The 16,940-nt window shown below is 45.4% G+C and overlaps 1 protein-coding gene across 2 annotated transcripts in view; it reads left to right on the top strand.

The window, feature by feature from the left end:
• Positions 1–1,783: 1,783 nt before the first annotated feature.
• The window catches only part of PPARGC1B (PPARG coactivator 1 beta), a 175,091-nt gene continuing 159,934 nt past the window's right edge, over positions 1,784–16,940 (top strand). For both annotated transcript variants that reach the window (XM_082253257.1, XM_082253256.1), the window contains exon 1: positions 1,784–1,906. In XM_082253257.1, coding sequence (XP_082109383.1) covers positions 1,835–1,906 — 72 coding nt within the window. In that variant the 5' untranslated portion in view covers positions 1,784–1,834. The remainder of the gene's footprint in view (positions 1,907–16,940) is intronic.

The raw sequence follows: 16,940 nt of genomic DNA, 5'->3' as shown, positions 1-16,940 counted from the left end.
AGTGTGTGCCCAGCCTGTGACCAGGGCAGTGTGTGCCCAGCCTGTGACCAGGGCACTGTATGCCCAGCTTGTGACCAGGGCACTGTATGCCCAGCCTGTGACCAGGGCAGTGTATGCCCAGTCTGTGACTAGGGCAGTGTGTGCCCAGCCTGTGACCAGGGCACTGTATGCCTAGTCTATCTAGGGCAGTGTGTGCCCAGCCTGTGACCAGGGCAGTGTGTGCCCAGCCTGTGACCAGGGCACTGTATGCCCAGCTTGTGACCAGGGCAGTGTGTGCCCAGCTTGTGACCAGGGCAGTGTGTGCCCAGCTTGTGACCAGGGCAGTGTGTGCCCAGCCTGTGACCAGGGCAGTGTGTGCCCAGCCTGTGACCAGGGCACTGTATGCCCAGCTTGTGACCAGGTCACTGTATGCCCAGCCTGTGACCAGGGCAGTGTATGCCCAGTCTGTGACTAGGGCAGTGTGTGCCCAGGGCAGTGTGTGCCCAGCCTGTGACCAGGGCACAGTATGCCCAGCTTGTGACCAGGGCACTGTATGCCCAGCCTGTGACCAGGGCAGTGTATGCCCAGTCTGTGACTAGGGCAGTGTGTGCCCAGCCTGTGACCAGGGCAATGTGTGCCCAGCCTGTGACCAGGGCACTGTATGCCCAGCTTGTGACCAGGGCACTGTATGCCCAGCCTGTGACCAGGGCAGTGTATGCCCAGTCTGTGACTAGGGCAGTGTGTGCCCAGCCTGTGACCAGGGCACTGTATGCCTAGTCTATCTAGGGCAGTGTGTGCCCAGCCTGTGACCAGGGCACTGTATGCCTAGTCTATCTAGGGCAGTGTGTGCCCAGCCTGTGACCAGGGCAGTGTGTGCCCAGCCTGTGACCAGGGCACTGTATGCCCAGCTTGTGACCAGGGCAGTGTGTGCCCAGCTTGTGACCAGGGCAGTGTGTGCCCAGCTTGTGACCAGGGCAGTGTGTGCCCAGCCTGTGACCAGGGCAGTGTGTGCCCAGCCTGTGACCAGGGCACTGTATGCCCAGCTTGTGACCAGGGCACTGTATGCCCAGTCTGTGACTAGGGCAGTGTGTGCCCAGCCTGTGACCAGGGCAGTGTGTGCCCAGCCTGTGACCAGGGCACTGTATGCCCAGCTTGTGACCAGGGCACTGTATGCCCAGCCTGTGACCAGGGCACTGTATGCCCAGTCTGTGACTAGGGCAGTGTGTGCCCAGCCTGTGACCAGGGCAGTGTGTGCCCAGCCTGTGACCAGGGCACTGTATGCCCAGCCTGTGACCAGGGCACTGTATGCCCAGCCTGTGACCAGGGCACTGTATGCCCAGCCTGTGACCAGGGCACTGTATGCCCGGCCTGTGACCAGGGCAGTGTGTGCCCAGCCTGTGACCAGGGCACTGTATGCCTAGTCTATCTAGGGCAGTGTGTGCCCAGCCTGTGACCAGGGCAGTGTGTGCCGAGTCTGCTGTGACCAGGGCAGTGCTAGGATCAGAACTGTCACAGGGCAATGAGTGTGATGACAGCAGAACACCGGGCGGGCGGGCTGATGCTGTCCTATGTACGAAGCAGACAGGGAGGAGGAGGGGGGGGGCGGCTGTCAGCTGTGATCTAGAGAAGAGCTTCTGCAGCAGCTGCGGCCACTTCTCGGTCATGTGAGGCGGCAGAGTGGCAGTGGCGGCGCTGACAAATGTGGGACAAAGGTCTAACGGAGCCCGGCGTGTAGTCCTGTGGGCGGAGCCGGCCCCGCCTCCTCACTGTGCTCTCTCCTCCCCTCCGCCGGCTCTCCCCTCCCCCTGCCTGGGCTCTCTCCTGGCTCAGGCTTAGGGAGCTGCACTCGCTGAAGATGGCGGACTGCAGCACACTGCTGGATGAAGATCTGGAGTCCTTCGTGTTTAACTACCTGACTGACAGCCCGGTAAGTGGCTCCATCCCTGGGGATGTGCTCAGCCTCTTCCCCATTGGGGGATCTCTGATCAGTGCCACTGTCACAGTTTAGGGGTGTGGGGGTACCCCCTTTTTATAATCATGCACCCCATTTTTTTTTCTTGTATATGTTGCAGATGAGTTCCTGTGCAGAAATGTGATGAGCACGTGTTGTGCACCCCGATTTCCCATTCATTGTGCACCCCATTTATCACGTGTTTCCTGGCTGATCACCCCCCCCCCCCCCCCACCTTTTTAGGATCCTCCTGATGGCAGCCAGCACCCCAACTTTCTGTGCGCTCCTGGCATAGTGCACTTCAGCACCACCAGCCGTGGACTTTGGAGAGGTGTGGAGGTGTCAGTGTCACTTCATTCATTCCTTCTTCTCTTCCTCACTTCATCTGACACGTGGAGCTAACAGGGGTGTAATGGGGTGATGCCAGCTTCAGCTACTGAGCACTGTGATCGGGGTGCTACTAGAGTACGATCACCCATGCTGGGTCCAGGGGGGCGTGTAGCCGGCCCGATCCCTCTATCCATGCATTCCTAGCTCCCTATTATTATCCATGTGCTGTGCACAGTCTATACAGCATGTGCTCACATCTACTTCCTGCTCTTACATCTGTCATCAATATGTACTATATACTGTATAATGGTGGCCATGCATACTATTTTATATAACATCACATTATATCTATATACTTTTTCTGCAATCACATTTTCCATCCGGATCAAACGAAATATTTAATAATGGTGGCTATGCATGCTTTTTTATATAACATCAGATTATAGGCGATCTGATGATCCATATACTTCACATGATCTACTTTTTCTGCAATCAAATTTTCCATCCGGATCAAACAAATTATACAATAATGGTGGCCATGCATACTATTTTATATATCAGATTATAGCCAATCCAATGATCCATTTGCTTCACATGATCTACTTTGATAGTCAAAATTCCATCCAGATCAAACAAAATATTTATTAATGGTGGCCATGCACACTATGCCATCAGATTATAAAATCCATGCACTTCACAATCAAATCACATGATCCACTTTTCCTACAATTAAGTTTTCCATCCAGATGAAACAAAATATTTAATAATGGTGGCCATGCATGCTTTTTTTTTTATATAACATCAGATTAAAGGCCGATCGGATGGTTCATATAATCCACATGATCTACTTTTCCTACAATCACATTTTCCATCTGGATTAAACAATTTTATATAATAATGGTGGCCATGCATACTAATGGTGGCCATGCATACTATTTTATATAACGTCAGATTATAGCCAATCAAATGGTCCATATAATTCACATGGTCTACTTTTGCTACAATCAAATTTTCCATCCGGATTAAACAATTTATATAAAAATGGTGGCCATGCATACTAATGGTGCCCATGCATACTATTTTATATAACATCAGATTATAGCCGATCAAATGGTCCATATAGTTCACATGATCTACGTTTCCTACAATCAAATTTTCCATCCGGATCATACACATTATATAATAATGGTGGCCATGCACACTATACCATCAGATTATAAGATCCATATACATAATGATCAAATCGCATGATCTACTTTTCCTACAATCAAATTTTCCATCCGGATCAAATACATTATATAATAATGGTGGCCATGCACACTATACCATCATATTATAAGATCCATATACATAACGATCAAATCACATGATCTACTTTTCCTACAATCAAGTTTTCCATCCAGATGAAACAAAATATTTATTAATGGTGACCATGCACACTGTTTTATATACCATCTGATTATAAAATCCATACACTTAATGATAAAAAATCACACAATCTAGTTTTTCTACAATCAAATCTCTATCAAGATCAAATAAAATGTATAATGGTGGCCATGCCCACTATACAATCAGATTATAAAATCCATATACATAACGATCAAATCACACAATCTACTTTTCCTACGATCAAATTTTCCATCCGGATCAAACAAAATCGTTAATAATGGTGGCCATGCCCACTTCGATTATTTTTTCAGATTGATCCCTCCTAATAGCACTGATCAATCTATACTGATCAATCCAAATCGATCAGTAAGCCATACATTGGGAAATTAAATTCAATGAATCCTTGAAAGATACAATCTCATCTCTGTTGCAATATCATAAACTGATCAGTCAAAACCCGACCCGATTTGCAATCAAAGCAGCTCATTGCTGCCGATTGATGCAAAATAATACATTTCCCACCTTGGCTGCTCAACTCAGAGCTTAATCGATCGGAAGAAAACTTAGAGCTGTTTATTTGTCAATTCGATTGTTATGATTAAACAACACAGCAGTGAGATAATGAAATCTAAGTGTGCATGGCCACCCATAATCAAATCGAAGCATGCATGGCTACCATTAATCAGTCAGTTTTGCTTGAAATTGATCGATGACGCAGCATAGGGGTAATTTACTAAATCTGGAGCTGTACATGGCAGCCAATCAGCTTCTAACTTCAGCTACTTCAATTAGGCTTTGACAGGGAAAAAAAAATCCTGGAAGCTGATTGGCTACCATGCAGAGCTGCACCAGATTTTGCACTCTCCAGTTTTAGTAAATTGGGTTGATTTACTATGTGTTATTTCATTCATTCATAGATCTGATTGTGTAGAGTCATCCGATCAGATCATTAAATGTATAGCTGACGTAAGGCAATCTATAAAAACTGTGTAAATGTACACGCCGGACTGAACGCTTTGTATAACAGATGAAAGGAGCTGGGTTCTGCAGTGAAATCCTGTGCTGTGTGTGAGATTCCGGCTGCTTGTGTGGCTCCCCTACTGATTACTAATTATAGAGCTGTGTGGTTTCACTGGAGGCGTTGTCCCTGGCAACCAATGGGATTCTTCCATTTGCAGAGCTGTCTAACAAGTGACAGCTTCCACTGGTTGCTAAGGGCGATGCAGAGAGCTTTTAATGGGTGTTATCTAATATTGATACCTTGCATCTGCTTTAGGTTAAGTTCACACAGGCAGTGACATTTAAAGCAGCTTTAGGCTCGCTTCACATATATGCGAATTGGGTGCATTTTTAACCTCATCCAATTCGCATAACCTGTGAATTGGATCAACTTTTAATAGAGCCAGTTCACACATGTGGGGCAGTTTTTTACAAGGGTCCTGTGCGATTTTTGAGTCCGATTTCTTTGTGATTTTGTGTAAAAAAAAATAAAAAATTGCACCTGAACTGGTGAAAAGAACTGCAGCGGACTGTGAAACCGCATATGTGTTAACCTAACGTTTAAAGCGAATTTCAAATGCATCAATCAACATTGCTTAAACTTCCTTTGAGATTTTTTTTTCTGCACTGTAATTGGTCACTTTTGACACTTTTTTGCAACCGCACCTCAAACATGCCTTTAGAGCGTATTTTATACACAAGTGAATGGAGGCAGTTGCAAAGGGGTGTTATGTACTAAAGATGGAGAGTGCAAAATCAGGTGCAACTCTGCATAGTAACCAATCAGCTTCAAGGTTTTATTGCCAAAGCTTCATCGAAAAAAGTTGAAATTTGAAGCTGATTGGCTAGCATGCACAGCTGCAGCATATTTTGCGCACTCTAGGAAGGCTCTATTCACATAGATGCAGCCTGTGGTTTCAATGTGGGAGTCCGGTGCAGTTCTGTTCACCTGTTTAGGTGCAAAATTTCTACCTGAAACCGCACCTGAGCTGTACACAAAATCGCACAGGACTTTTTTTTAAAGGTGCACCGCAGCCGCCCCACACATGTTTGAACCAGCTGCAATAAGAAGGCTGGCGGTTCACGTTATGCGAATCCGATGCGATTCAGAATGCATCTGATTCGCATAGATTTGGACTGAGCCTAAGTCAACTCCTTCGCAACTGCGCCTATGGCCTCCTTTGCAACTGCGCCTATGGCCTCCTTTGCAACTGCGCCTATGGCCTCCTTTGCAACTGCGCCTATGGCCTTTAGAGTGTTTTAACAAGTGAATGGAGGCAGTTGCAAAGCGTCAACTTAAACTCTTTTTTTTTTTTTTTTGCCTTGTCACAATGTTAACGTTGACATGTGTAAAGCCATCCATTACCTATTTTTAATTTTGAGTGGCGCTGATAGGGTGGTAGAAATGCAACCTAACTGCCTATTTTCAACACCTGTGTGAATGAGGCCTTACAATGAATCTGGGATCACTGCCAAGCATTAGGTAATAAATACTTATGGAGCCTGATGATGAGCAGTCTATTGCACATTTTGTACTCTGCACGGTCCCCTAGTGCCAGGTGAATGTTGGATGGGATGGGGGGGGGGGGGGGGGTCATTTTTGCTAGGACCTGAATAGCTTTTCCTAATGCTCAGTGACCAATCTCCAGGTCTGTGTTGTTATAGCTCCTGGGATTGTGTAAGTCATTGTAGGCTGTCCGTTTCATAACATAGCTGCAGAGTAGTGGTTACAAAACAGAAGCCGCTCTGGGCATGTGTGAGTTGCAGCCTGTTCCAGGCTGTTATTGGGAGAGCAATCGTGATCATTTGACATGTATAATAGATAGTGACTTTCCTGCATGAATCATCCCCATCAAGACTGCAGCAGCCAAATCCAGATAACTGCTTGATGCACTTTGATAAATAGATGCTCCATAAGTTGAAGCAGCTCGAAAATAATAGGAAAAAAAAAAAAAAAAAATTCTCAGTACACACACATTGTATTCAGCTAGAATGGGTCCATGGTCTATTTGCTTTAATTATGAAGAAACGACGATTGTAACAAAGGCGTTAGGTGAAGGCGTCGGGTGAGATCACAGAGGATGAGAAATTTCCTGAATTTCAGAACTTCTCTCCCAATTTAGAAGCAGTCAATAGCTTGTCTCACTTCAGTAGCATTACTGTTGGCGAAATCGCAAGCCTTAGCTAATGCTCTATCTCACATTCTGTATACAAAGATGATTTACTTCCATCCATTTCTAGGCAACTATGTCAGCCCAGACCGCACATCTTTTTTTCTCCAGTCACCAATCAGAACTACAGGTGTGATTAGATCTTTATGGAGCTGAAATAGCTCCTTCAGAGCTTGCGGATTAGAATGTGTGCTGGGAGATTAGAGCAAGCAACATGATTTGATAGAAGACTATTCTGATCTGGCATTGTTACCTGTGCACCGTAAAACTCAATGAGTGAATATGATAATAAAGTAATTTAAAAAAGTGTGTATGTATGTATGTATGTATATGTGTGTATGTGTATATATATATATATATATATATATATAAAATACATACACTATATTGTAAAACGTATTGATATGTCTGCCTTTACACACACATGAAATTTAACCAGCCTTAAGCCCCGTACACACGTAGCGATTGTTGGCCGTAAATATTCGGCCAACGTCCGATCGGCCGATTGTCGGATTGTTAGTATGATGCTTCCGACAACCAACAGCGACTTTTCGGCCGAACAGAATCAGGTGTGCAGGCTTTAAAATTTTTGTTGGCCAACACCAGAACGGCCGATTGTTCCTCAGTCAGTACAGAATTCGGCCGACGAACAGCAGATGAGCAAGACTGGGCATGCTCAGAGAAGAAAAAACACACGGAAAGTTAACCATCACATGACATCACTTCTGCAGTCGGCTGTTGTTGGCCGACAAAATTCGTGTGCAGTCTTTAGCACTTTTCAACTGACAGGACAGCACCGGACAAAAGACGGCCAATCGTTCGGCCGTCAATCGCTACATGTGTACGGGGCTATAGTCTGCAGGGTTCAATATTAAGTTGGCCCAACCTTTGCAGCTATTCCGGTCCTTTCACTCGGGCTTTCCACCCAGTGTCCAAAATGTCTTGGTATGCTGACGCCTTAAGAGTCCTTTACACTGGAACTAAGGGGCCAAGTCCAAACCCTGAAAAACAACCCCACACTATAATCCCCCCTCCACCAAATGACTTGGACCAGTGCAAAAAGCAAGGTCCATAAAGACATGGATGAGTGAGTTTGGGGTGAAAAAACTTTACTGTCTTGACCTCAACCCAATAGAACCTTTGAGATGAATTGGAGCGGAGAATGTGAGCCAGGCCTTCTGAGAGAGAGAGAGATTATAATAAAGCAATAATATAGTATATATATTTATATAGTTTATAAGATTGGCTGGGGGAATTCCATTCTGGCCAACTTTGTGTTCTATGGGACTTGGAGTAGCAAGTAGACGTCAGATTATTTCCTGACTGTTATCACCCGGATCAGGCAACAATCCGCTTATCTTGGCGGGAGGTCTTCTCTTAAATGAACCCATCAAAATGAGAGAATCTCCTCATCAGCATCCAGTGCTCTTGGCTGTCTTGGTTGTTTTAATGAAAGATCTACAATCTGTTCATTTTCCTAAGAATAGCCAAGCCTGCTGGAAAATGTTTGCTAGTGCAGCTGCAAGCTGTAGATACGGAATGCTTGCTTTCCGTCAGATTATTAGCTGATTATGGCTAGTGATGATGACATTAGTTGTAGCACTAGACAATTTACATCTCCAAAGCCATGCTAGACCGCTCAAAGCTAATTGATCTGATTGCAGCTATTCAAGACAGAACATGGCATGTCTCTTGGCTAGCCATACATGTTCAATTCCCTTGTACAATATTCATTTAGATTTACCAAAAACCATATCATTTATGGCTCAAAACTAAACCACTTTCAATTGTATCCAATTAGGCCCTTGCACTATATAGTTGAAGGTAAATCTAAAAGAAAGTTGAACATGTAGGGCTTGTGTACACCATATACAATTGAATGTGTTTTTTAGATGCAATACAGATGCGTATGCAAAAAATATGAATGTATTTCAATGAGCTTAGTTTACACCGCTGCAGTGCTTTGCAATGGAATGCATGTGAATGCACTACAAGCAGAAGTAAATGCAACTCAATTATAAAAAAGCAAACAAAAAAACACACTACTAATGCAATAAAAGGCTCAGTACTGGCACCATTCAAAGAACACTTTGCATTCTCTTAATGCATGCAAAGCGTTCTTTGAATGGAGGAGGAGGAGAGGCAGCATGGTGACATCACAATCTTCCTTGTGACGCCACCTGGTTGCATGGAACCCAAAAGCTAATGTTGATCCCGGTTTTAGTGGTGCCTACTTCAATGATTTCCAGCTTTCACAAAGGGTCAGGAGTGGACCTATATCCTTATGTTGGTCCAAGCTGAACCAATGTAACGATGCAAAAGTATCCATACCCAAACTTCAGGTTTATGCCCCATTCACATGGGCATAATGATCTGTAGACTCGTTTGAAGGACCATCTTCACTTATTCGTGATGCACAGGTGTTCTGTGCAGACCCCTGCAGTCAGCTTGGTCAAATCAATGACACAGATCTCATGCACATCCCAGAGTGTTAATCCACACAGGTCCTATGCACTGATCTGGACGTAGGCAAGACTATTCGTAAACCCTTTTTTTTTCTCTTGTAGAAATCAATGTTCTAGGTAAATGTTTGATATTAGTGCTTTCTGTGGTGGTTTGTTTAATGCAGTGATTGTTTGAGTGGTTGGTTAGCAATAAAACTATGGTGATAAATAAACAAAAGACATCCATTAGGGTTCTTTGAATGTTTTACTGTGGAAGGTAGGGATAAAGCAAACGTATAATGGAGTTTGGATTGCTGGTTAGATGATATGGCTCTTTAGATAGTGCTGCTGTTGGTCTTTGGCAATATCTTGCTAGTGTTATGAAGGTTATTGCAGCAGATTTGATGCTTGTGTGATAGCCTTTATAAGGGCATTTTTAATATGTTTTAATAAGTGGACTTGTATTAAAGTGGTAGTAAACCTTACAAAAAAAAAAACTTCTCTATACAAAGCAAAGGCATAGTGCTCTAGTATGTATCACATACTAGAGCCTTATGAAAGACTTAACTTGAAAGGAAGCCTTCCAGCAGCATGCTGTCACTGCTGTGGAGGCAGAGCCCCTTGAATGGCCGAGCCTGCTGTCACTGCTGTGGAGGCAGAGCCCCTTGAATGGCCGAGCCTGCTGTCACTGCTGTGGAGGCAGAGCCCCTTGAATGGCCGAGCCTGCTGTCACTGCTGTGGAGGCAGAGCCCCTTGAATGGCCGAGCCTGCTGTCACTGCTGTGGAGGCAGAACCCCTTGAATGGCCAAGTCTGCTGTCACTGCTGTGGAGGCAGAGCCCCTTGAATGGCCGAGCCTGCTGTCACTGCTGTGGAGGCAGAGCCCCTTGAATGGCCGAGCCTGCTGTCACTGCTGTGGAGACAGAGCCCCTTGAATGGCCGAGCCTGCTGTCACTGCTGTGGAGGCAGAGCCCCTTGAATGGCCGAGCCTGCTGTCACTGCTGTGGAGACAGAGCCCCTTGAATGGCCGAGCCTGCTGTCACTGCTGTGGAGGCAGAGCCCCTTGAATGGCCGAGCCTGCTGTCACTGCTGTGGAGACAGAGCCCCTTGAATAGCTGAGCTTGCTGTCACTGCTGTGGAGGCAGAGCCCCTTGAATGGCCGAGCCTGCTGTCACTGCTGTGGAGGCAGAGCCCCTTGAATGGCCCAGCCTGCTGTCACTGCTGTGGAGGCAGAGCCCCTTGAATGGCCCAGCCTGCTGTCACTGCTGTGGAGGCAGAGCCCCTTGAATGGCCGAGCCTGCTGTCACTGCTGTGGAGGTAGAGCCCCTTGAATAGCTGAGCTTGCTGTCACTGCTGTGGAGGCAGAGCCCCATGAATGGCCGAGCCTGCTGTCACTGCTGTGGAGGCAGAGCCCCTTGAATGGCCCAGCCTGCTGTCACTGCTGTGGATGGCCGAGCCTCGATGATGTCACTCCCGCGGCACAGTGCTCTGAAGAAACGGCACGACTATGCCGTTCCTTCCCAGTGCATGTGCCGGTGATATTACTGGCTGCTGCTCTCTAAAATATCTCCAAAACGGTGCATATTTAGGAGATATTCATTTAATCCTAACCCTCTTGTAATGAATTGTGTTGTTTCTGTATTGTCTGCCTTTATATTGTAAAGCAACAGTTTGTGAACACCTGGCCATCAAACGTATGTAAAGCTGGATACACACTATACAATTTTTCTTTATATTTTTTTTTCTTTTAGATTTACCAAAACCATATAATATGAGGTCAAACCTAAACACTTTCAATTAGTATGCAATCAGGCAGGCCCTTGTACTACATAGTTGAAGGTTAATCTGAGAGCCGGTTCACACTAGCGCGACTTACTTGTCAGGCGACTTGTCAGCCTGACAAGTCGCGCTCCCTCGCGGTCCATTGACCGCTACAGGACCCGTTCTAATAGGAGAGACACAAGTCGCTCCGACTTAGAAAAAGGGTCCTGTACTACTTCGGGGCGACCTCGGAGCGACTTGCATAGACTTCCATTATGTGAAGTCCCTGCAAGTCGCTCCGAAGTCGTGGTGCATGGTAATGCACAAGTCGCCCCCGAAGTAGTAAGGAGTCGTGTTGCCTCAGTGTGAACCGGCTCTAAAGGAAATCTAACAACAAAAGTTTGTATAGTGTGTATCCATCTTAAGCTTGTTGGACACCCATGCCAAAACCATGGGCAGTAATATAACTATAGTCCTCCACTCCTTATTGCAACTGTAACATTCTCAACTCTGCAACATCTTGGAGTGTGTGACAATTTGTATCCATGCAGCCAGAAGAGCATTCATGAGGTCAGATGCTAGAGATGAACAAAAAGGTCTGGCTTGCAAGCGGTGCTCCAGGTCATCCCGAAGGTGTTCAGTATGGTTGAGGTCAGGACTCTTTGCAGGCTACTAGACACCAAAATTGTCAAACCATTTCTGTATGGAACTGGCCTAATGCACCTGAACGCTAGCATTTGTCAGGGAATGCAAATGTATTTTGGCCATATTGTGTTACTTTAATAGATCTTAGAGGAAACATTTACCTATGTTTTTCATTCCTGGATTATTGCTTTCATGATGTGACCTTCTTTTTCCAGATTTAAACTCTAAATGCAAAAAGGTCGCACTTGTTGATTACACAACAAGTATGTAGTCTGTCTTTCTTTAGTGTCCTCCATTCAAAGAAATAGATAGAGAGCGACGATTAAAGGTCACGGAGTACATTGTGTAGTGATAAGACTTTCTGGCATCTTAAACATATGAAATTCTAAGAAGAGGATTTCTCAAACTACTGTCTATAGCAGCTTTTCTTACCCAATGTTCCCTGGATCCCTAAGGTTCCTCCAGAGGTTTGCTTGGTGTTCCTTGAGCAATAAAAGCTTTTTTGGCTGTCACCTAAAAAGATGAGTGGTTTTAGAGGCGAGGTATCTATTTGTAAGGGGTAGGGGGCTCTTCCCACTGACCACAAATATAGGAAGCATTCTTTCCATTGACAATCACACTACTTTACTGGGAGCTGAAGATGGAACATTTTTTTTAGCAGGACCTTGAAGTTATTTTAAGGGTTCCTGTTTGTTAGAACTTGCTAGTATAAAGTCGCTGTCACTTTCCCACACACGGGGAGCTGTGGTTTGCACATACAGCCACTTGTACAAGTGAATGGCTTGTGCATCAGCATTTACCCCCATGTGTGTAGAGCGTATTTCACAAAATGCAAAAGCGGCGTGTTCGGGGAAATACACTGTACATGCATGCGCAGGTAAATGCTGATGCACAAACCACTGGTGGGTGCACAGGTATGGCCACATATAGTGGGTGGCTGAGAATTTTATGCTTGAGGTCTTTGCAGACTCTAGATGTCTATGTGCATAAGGCCAAAAGCTGGTCTTGAACTATCTGGTGCACATGCGGGAGCAATACTAACCCTCTGCTTTGGTGTCTGTAATGCCTCGTACACACGCAACGATTATTGGCCGACAGATCGGCCGACTTTTGTCCAGTGTTGTTTTGTTGGTTGAAATGTGCTCTAGACTGCTCAAGAATTTTCTCGGCCAACAAAAACCAACTTCAGAAGTGATGTCATGTGCTGGTTTACTTTCAGTGTGTTTTTTCTTCTCTGAGCATGCCCAGTCTTGCTCATCAGATTTTTGTCTGCCGAAATCTGTACTGACTGACGGAAAATCGGCCTTTGTGTTGACGGCCAACAAAAATTTTATAGCCTGCACACCACATTTTATTCGGCCGAAAAGTCAGTCGGTTGTCGAAAGCATCATACTAACAAGCCGAAAATCGGCCGATCGGATGTTGGCCAAAAATTCACGGCCAACTATCGATGCGTGTGTACGAGGCATTAGATTAGCAGCAAATATTATGATTGCCATTCTTGTGTCAGCATAATTACTCTAAATCGAGCAATTTAAATTCAATGTTTATTTAATCGCTATTATTATATGTATTGTTTTTTCTCTGCCATCTTACTGGGCCTTAAGCAGACAGATTATTGCTTTTCATTGTCTTTCTCAGCCCCAAAGGCAAAAGGGACATGAAATAGGATTAGTAATACAATGGGGAAAAAATAGCTATCCTGATCCCTTCAGTCCTATGGCTACACAAATAGTTAAAGCAGGATTACATAGTAAGTGTCCCTAATAAAATATTAGCCAGTGTCGGTGATGAGCAAACAATGCCGACCAGGTACCAGTGTCATAAGACTACGGTGAACGAGCACACTTTTGCTTACGTTGGGTGTCTACGTAGCCTCTGATGCAACTGCGTGTAAGGTTTCCTAGAAGAGTCACATGCTTTGCTGTTGTAGATTATAAAAGAGAGGCGGATTGCTGACGTCCTTCATTACTACCTAACCAGCCCCCTTTACGCCCACCCCCTCCCACATCCTCCTTACTACAGTCTTTGCTGGCTGAATGGAGGCACGAGGCTGCTGGAGCAAAGTCTGCTTGACTCATGTTTTCACTCTGTGACATTAGAGGACATAAGGCAGCTCACAGCTTCTCCTTTTGCAGGCTCTTCCTCTGTCATTTGTGCTCTGCATCGTTCTTCATCTTTCCAGCAGCCACAAGTGCAGTGCTTACTGAGGAGGATGCAATGACATGAATTGTTACAGTTATAGGCCTAGAACAATCAATGAGAGTTACAAAACTAAAGTACGGGATGTAATATGGAAGCTTTCAACCATGCTGTATACATGCATCTTGAGTTAGCTGCAAAAAAAAAAAAAATGGAACCCCTGTTTCAGACAATCTGGGAAAGATTTTAATCATGTGATGGATGTATATCACATAGGGAAAAGGTACTTTGATGTTTTTTTTTATTATTAAAGGATAAGTTCACCCTAAAACTAAAATCCCTGCATCTATAGATCTCCACGTTCTAACACTAACCTATCTAGCCTAGGGATGCACCAATCCGACTTTTTTGGTCCCGATACTGATCTCTGGCGTTGTGAAATCGCCGATACCGGAACCGATCCGGAGCTACACACAAAGCATGCGGCTGCAGTACAGAGCAAAGCCGCTGCTTCCTGTGTACGGCTCCTCCATTCACAGGCGGAGTGCATCTGATATCACTCCGCCTGTGAGCCGGGACTATACAGGAAGTAGCGGCTCCCATCCGATACTACTACTACACCAAGTAAGGGATGGCTGAGCCGTTACTCAGCAAAAACCGGATCGGCCCGTGGATCGGTCAATATTACCGATCCAGCTATAATGGCCATATCGGCGCGGGTATCCGATCCAAATATCGGATCCGTGCATCCCTAATATAGCCCTATAAAGAAGAAATCTGTATACTTACCCTTTTTGAAGCCAATCCAAACTAATGCCACTCTGAGCTGCCAGCCGCAGTTTCACTGTGGAGGCGGGTGCAGAAGACATAGCTGACAACGGAAGCCCCATAGTAAGTCTATGGGTGACGTCACTCCTCATTCATTTCACAGCCGTTGTCAGCCGTGTCCGCTGCAGAGCTTCCACCGCTAGAGACCGGAGCGGCTTCAAAAAAGGTAAGTATACTGATTTCTTCTTTACTGGGCTAGATAGGTTAGTGTTAGATCGTGGAGATCTATAGATGCAGGGATTTTAGTTTTAGGGTGGACTTCTCCTTTAATTAAAAGTACCCTTTTCCTACGTGATATACAGCTGTCACATGATTCAGATCTTTCACAGATTGTCTGGACGGAAACATAAGCAGGAAGGCTTATAGTCCTCTGCTGCTGGTCTCCTGTTCAAAAAAAAAAGCCTTTAGGAATACAGAGTAAAAATAAAGAATATCAATAAACTGTTTTAAATTGTCATATAAATATATATATGATCAAATCTTTATTTTTTTAGCAATAACATGGTGTGGGTGGATTTCTGCCAGTCACAGGCTGTGTCATGGAATAAGGAGGTGAGGCCTCCATCAGTCTACATTTAATATCCCACTCCATTGTGTTTAGCTGGTTAGTGGGCATTGAGGAGGTGGGAGGAAGTGGGCTGTTGTTTACCACTGTGTATACAACCACATGTGTGACTATATAGCCACATGGGCTTCTCATATGTCATAGGGAAGGCAATGCTTAGCATAGAAACTCACTGAAAAGTGAGCATGTGCAGAGCTGCCACCATTGTTCTGCAAAATCCCTAGCTATATTGGGGACATGAACAGAAGGGGGAGATAAAGAGCAGTAGAATCAACCAGGTTTGTTGCAGAATACAGAAAATAAATCGCTTAGTGAGACTGAGTGAGTATGAACAGCATGTAATACAGCATTTATTCATAGTTTTGTATGATGTGGATTTAGAGACACTTTAAAATGGTTTGTAGTCACTAAAGTACCAGCAGAAGATATGTGATGGGGCTCTTGAGCTTTACCCCATGAAAAAGGCAATGCTGTATCTTACAGGGCTTAAGAGGTGGCTTTTTGGTTCCCTTTTGAATCTCCTCACTACAATCCTAATGGTTATACTGTTCCTCTGAACTCTCAAGCCCTACACCTGTCTTTCTCACCCTTTTTACATTTAGGAACCCTCAAACAAACTTTCAAGTCTCGCTAATAACTAATGTATCTACAGTTTATGGTACAATAATGTGATGGTCAGTGGGAAGACTGCTCCTTTCATGGTCAGAAGAAAGTGGAAAAGTGGAATGGAAAATGGAAATGGAAAAGTATTGGGTATGATAGGCACAGGAAGACAGCTAGCCAGGCCACCCCTAAAGGAATGGCACAATTGGCATTTACTAGCAGTGGGGAGATCAGTAACTCATAGCAAGTAGTCAGATCATCTCTCTGCTTTGACTACAGTGGGCTAAAATCTGCCTGCCAGGGGTTACTGCACATCAGACATTAACTCTGTTCCTGCTGAATTATTGTATTTTGTAGAAGAACTCTAACACCCCTCCCCTCCTTGGATGATCAACAAGTGCAGTGATCACCCTGGGCTTTCCCATTAGAAATCCTGAATACTATACAACAGTGGTCTCCAAACTGTGGCCTATGGGCTGGATGTGGACCCCTTTGCTTGCCTTTATATGGCCTTTGGGACACCATTCCTCCTACTGGCACCAACATTGGGACACCATTCCTCCCACTGGCACCAACATTGGGACACCATTCCTCCCACTGGCACCAACATTGGGACACCATTCCTCCCACTGGCACCAACATTGGGACACCATTCCTCCCACTGGCACCAACATTGGGACACCATTCCTCCCACTGGCACCAACATTGGGACACCATTCCTTACCACTGGCACCAACATTGGGACACCATTCCTCCCACTGGCACCAACATTGGGACACCATTCCTCCCACTGGCACCAACATTGGGACACCATTCCTCCCACTGGCACCAACATTGGGACACCATTCCTTACCACTGGCACCAACATTGGGACACCATTCCTCCCACTGGCACCAACATTGGGACACCATTCCTCCCACTGGCACCAACATTTGGACACCATTCCTCCCACTGGCACCAACATTGGGACACCATTCCTTACCACTGGCACCAACATTGGGACACCATTCCTCCCACTGGCACCAACATTGGGACACCATTCCTCCCACTGGCACCAACATTGGGACACCATTCCTCCCACTGGCACCAACATTGGGACACCATTCCTCCCACTGGCACCAACATTGGGACACCA

This window comes from Pelophylax lessonae, assembly GCF_965119305.1.
Source record: "Pelophylax lessonae genome assembly, chromosome: 4".
Lineage (NCBI taxonomy): Eukaryota > Metazoa > Chordata > Amphibia > Anura > Ranidae > Pelophylax > Pelophylax lessonae.
The sequence above is the reverse complement of the archived record's forward strand: the minus strand, read 5'-3'. Positions and strand labels throughout refer to the sequence as shown.